The sequence below is a fragment of the Dendroctonus ponderosae genome, unplaced genomic scaffold (genome assembly GCF_020466585.1).
Source record: "Dendroctonus ponderosae isolate FM_Combo_2020 unplaced genomic scaffold, Dpon_F_20191213v2 Dpon_F_20191213_1060, whole genome shotgun sequence".
In the NCBI taxonomy this organism is placed as follows: domain Eukaryota; kingdom Metazoa; phylum Arthropoda; class Insecta; order Coleoptera; family Curculionidae; genus Dendroctonus; species Dendroctonus ponderosae.
In genome coordinates this window covers 1-3500 of record NW_026017174.1, presented here as the reverse complement: position 1 = coordinate 3500, position 3500 = coordinate 1, and the positions used below count along the sequence as shown (strand labels likewise).

Below are 3500 nucleotides of genomic sequence, written 5' to 3'. Positions count from 1 at the left end.
ATCTTCTTAGGCACAAAAACACCACAACACTTTCTGTATATGTATCCAAAGTACTAAAACCGCTCTGTACGAAGCTAGAGCTGCAAATGTGGCAAATTGTCAGGTTCTAGGTGTCAAGTACTACGAAGGACAGTTTCCACCCCTGTGGATTACTTGAGCTCTGATTGGTTGAGATAAGGGTGCTAGTCAGAGTACGACCGTTCTATTGGTGCGCAGCTTCTCCGTAAATTGGTCGATTTCGAACCTTAAAACTCCGCTCAAGATTTAGAGCTTTCGAAATTTCACAACCTGTGGCTGTTTCACAGTCCTAAAATGGCAGCAAATATTAGCGATTAGCTGGCAGCTTAATTAATACAAATTGTTTTAATTTTTGCAATGCGTTTGGAAGCAGCAATAGTTCATAATCAGAATTTTACCTTTTTAATACTGATTGTTTCTTGGAAAAGCCACTGATTTTAACGCGACTTTTGATGATTTCTCCTCATGGTGGTTCTAAATTGTTGAACTTGATGTTTTAATCAACCATTAGTCAATCACCAAGTAAAAAATATTTAGTGAGCAAATCAGGGAATTAAAAACATATGTTTCTGATTAAAATAACTTTCATAACTATAATTTAATAATATAAGTGACACATTATTATAATTTTGTGTGCATTTTGGCATTTGAATCTCTTTTCTAGTGGAACCAAAGCAGATAATTCTGAAGTAAATGACGTATTGATTACCTACTTAAATGAAACAAATTCTGTACTTTTTTCAATTGCCATTTTTCAGTCTTCTGCCGCTTTTAAGTCAGTAGGTTAATCAAATCAATTCCTGTTGCTAAGTTGTTATTATTGTAAAATGCAATTTTCGTCTAGAAAATGAGTGTCGATTTATTGTTCCTGAGCCGCACAAGCATTAGTGCTCAAAGTGAATCATCCGAAGAATGCCCGTTCAAATGCAGAGTTTCTAATTGAGGTGATTATCGCAAGAGGAAAATAAATACAATTCCAATCCAATGATGCCCAAACTTGTTCAGTGACTTTATCAAATACTTAGACGGAAATGGTTATCTTTACAAACATTGGAAATCAATAATTAATGTATTTGTTGTTCAAATTCACTGATCTGTTTATGTTGCAGGTCTTGAGCACGAGCCTAGCAGCTGATTAAAGCCGAAAATAAGAAGAAAACCGTACAACGTTGGTGAGTCAAATCAGTGTTTCAAATATTTTTTTATTTGATGAGCTTGATTCATCTGCACCAGGGAAAAGTTCGAATTCTAGCTACTGAAAGATGATACTTTACATTGCAGCAACCAACCTAAACCGATAAAATCACAAGCTTTCGCATAGTAATTAGCTGTTAAATCTGTTTCATTCAAGCAACAAGAACAATAAGTAAATAGAAAAGCGGAATCCTCAAATGAAGCTAAATCAATCGATCACTTTTTTCTGAATGTTCTTTAAATTCCATTGTTCAATGTTTTCTCACTACCACTATTTCATATGCTTTAAAATTCACACTGGAACCACTATTTTTAATCTAGGGAACGATATAGAGTGTGGAATTTTCACTCGCTTATTTGTCCCAAATATGCAATTGGAATGTTAAAGCGCATGCATTTTAGTACAAACGTATGAATGCTTGGAACTTTATTAAATGTGTATAATTTATATTTTAGTAACTTAAAAAAACCCTTTAAAGAATATTCTGAAGATTGTCCAGAAACGAAACCTACTGTTTTAATTTTAGTCAATTTTGGCATAGTGATGAGCTTTTTATCTGTTCAGCCAGCGACAATCTTTTCCTAGAAGAAGATTGGTTCCCTTTTCACATCCCATGGTCGATTATTTGTGATCAAAGGTCGTTATTGCAACAGTACTTTTCAGAGTCATTTGGTCTCAAGGCGATAACATGTACTATGCAAACACATCAATGGGAACACTTAAGAACCAATTTTCAGGCCATAAATGCATTGTCTAATCTCAAATCTATTATTAATTGATGCAATTTACATCCCACACAACCCAAAATGTAATTTAGTACTTAGGAACAAATTTTATGCAACATTTTTCTTACGGGTGGGACCCTTAAATGAAGCCATGAACCATAACTGGATGTACTGAATAATATCCATTTTTTTAACTATGGAAATATTTTTGTATTTTAGTATTGGATCATACCAAGGGCTCTTAATGGACAATTTGATGTAACTAGACCCATCTGCAATACTATGATTTCTTTTTATTCAAAATATTCATTTAAAGTCTTGAATTTATTATGGTAACAATTCGTCCGAGGAAAATTTTAAAAGGTCCCAGTTGAGATAAAGACCGATAAGCAAAATACCCTTTCAATGTGTTTACTTTGGCATTATTATACAAAATTCACTACCGGCGAGGCTAATTAACAAATAATGCATTTGCTAATTGCTTTCTTATTGCGGTTACTGTCATTGGTTAGCTAATATTTACTTAAATCGGACTGACTTTCTTTACCTGCATACAAATTTGGCAAATTCAAAAATGTGAGACTTATTTTAGTTGATTTTGCCTTCTACGGGTTGAAAATAATCCTCAGTTTTTTTAGGGTTTTATTGCTTAGTTTTGAAGATATTTGAAAATAAATAACGATTCATTTTCAAATATCGGTTTGAAACCCGCGAGAAAAAGTTCATCTTATATTCCCTCATTTGAGACGTAGATTATATGTAGATACAACGTTTTTAAAACACTACATTCCAAATCAGGAACTATTTGAATGCACACAACTGCTAAACATTATAGTTATTTTAGTTAATTTAACTCACCATTAAATTATAATTGAAACTGGGGTACTTGAATGCAAGACACTCGTGGGGCAAGGCTGAAAATCATAAAAATAAAACTCAAAGGTCTAAAGAAAATCACATTTATTAACATTTTTGGGATTGATTACGTTAATCTCATAAAATAAAAGTTGCGCATGACTAATTAGATAATAAATAACAAATCTTCATTTGATGCAACTGTTTACAAATTATATACTGATTATAACCAAATCAACTTCACAATACTGGACCGTGCGCAATATTTGCGATATATAGGAAATGCTCTTTTTCTCTCTTTAAAATTTGGCAGTAGTCACTCTAGTACCAGTATAATAACTCATTTCTGGCTCAGGTTCTGGACTAGGAACATTCTGGTTCAAATGTAAATTGGCATCTCTTCTACGCAAATTTGAATTGACTAACACTATCAGCCCGGCACATGCAGCGAGAATGAATAAAATCACCACAAAGGTCCAAAGGTAGTCGATGGCTTCGAACAGCCCTTCAAATAGAAGAGTTGCTATAATGGATAAAAAGTAATAAGCCGCGTTGAATGTTGAAGAACTGCATGCCTCAGGTATTGGGTATGTAACTTCAACCAGATACTCAAAACCCACGATGAGTACTGGAGCGATAAAAAAACTGAAAATTTATAAAGCTGTTTTGAAAAAATCTTCCTGCCAGAGGATTCACGCATTAAACCA

General features: G+C 33.6%; 1 protein-coding gene across 1 annotated transcript; it reads right to left on the bottom strand.

The window, feature by feature from the left end:
- Window positions 1-2881: 2881 nt before the first annotated feature.
- On the bottom strand, window positions 2882-3439 carry LOC125502910 (feline leukemia virus subgroup C receptor-related protein 2-like; the record flags this gene model as incomplete). Its single annotated transcript, XM_048662388.1, is given in 1 exon segment — window positions 2882-3439. A coding segment is annotated over 1 exon segment (347 nt), but the record flags the coding sequence as incomplete, so codon positions are not given.
- Between the last annotated feature and the right edge of the window lie 61 nt (window positions 3440-3500).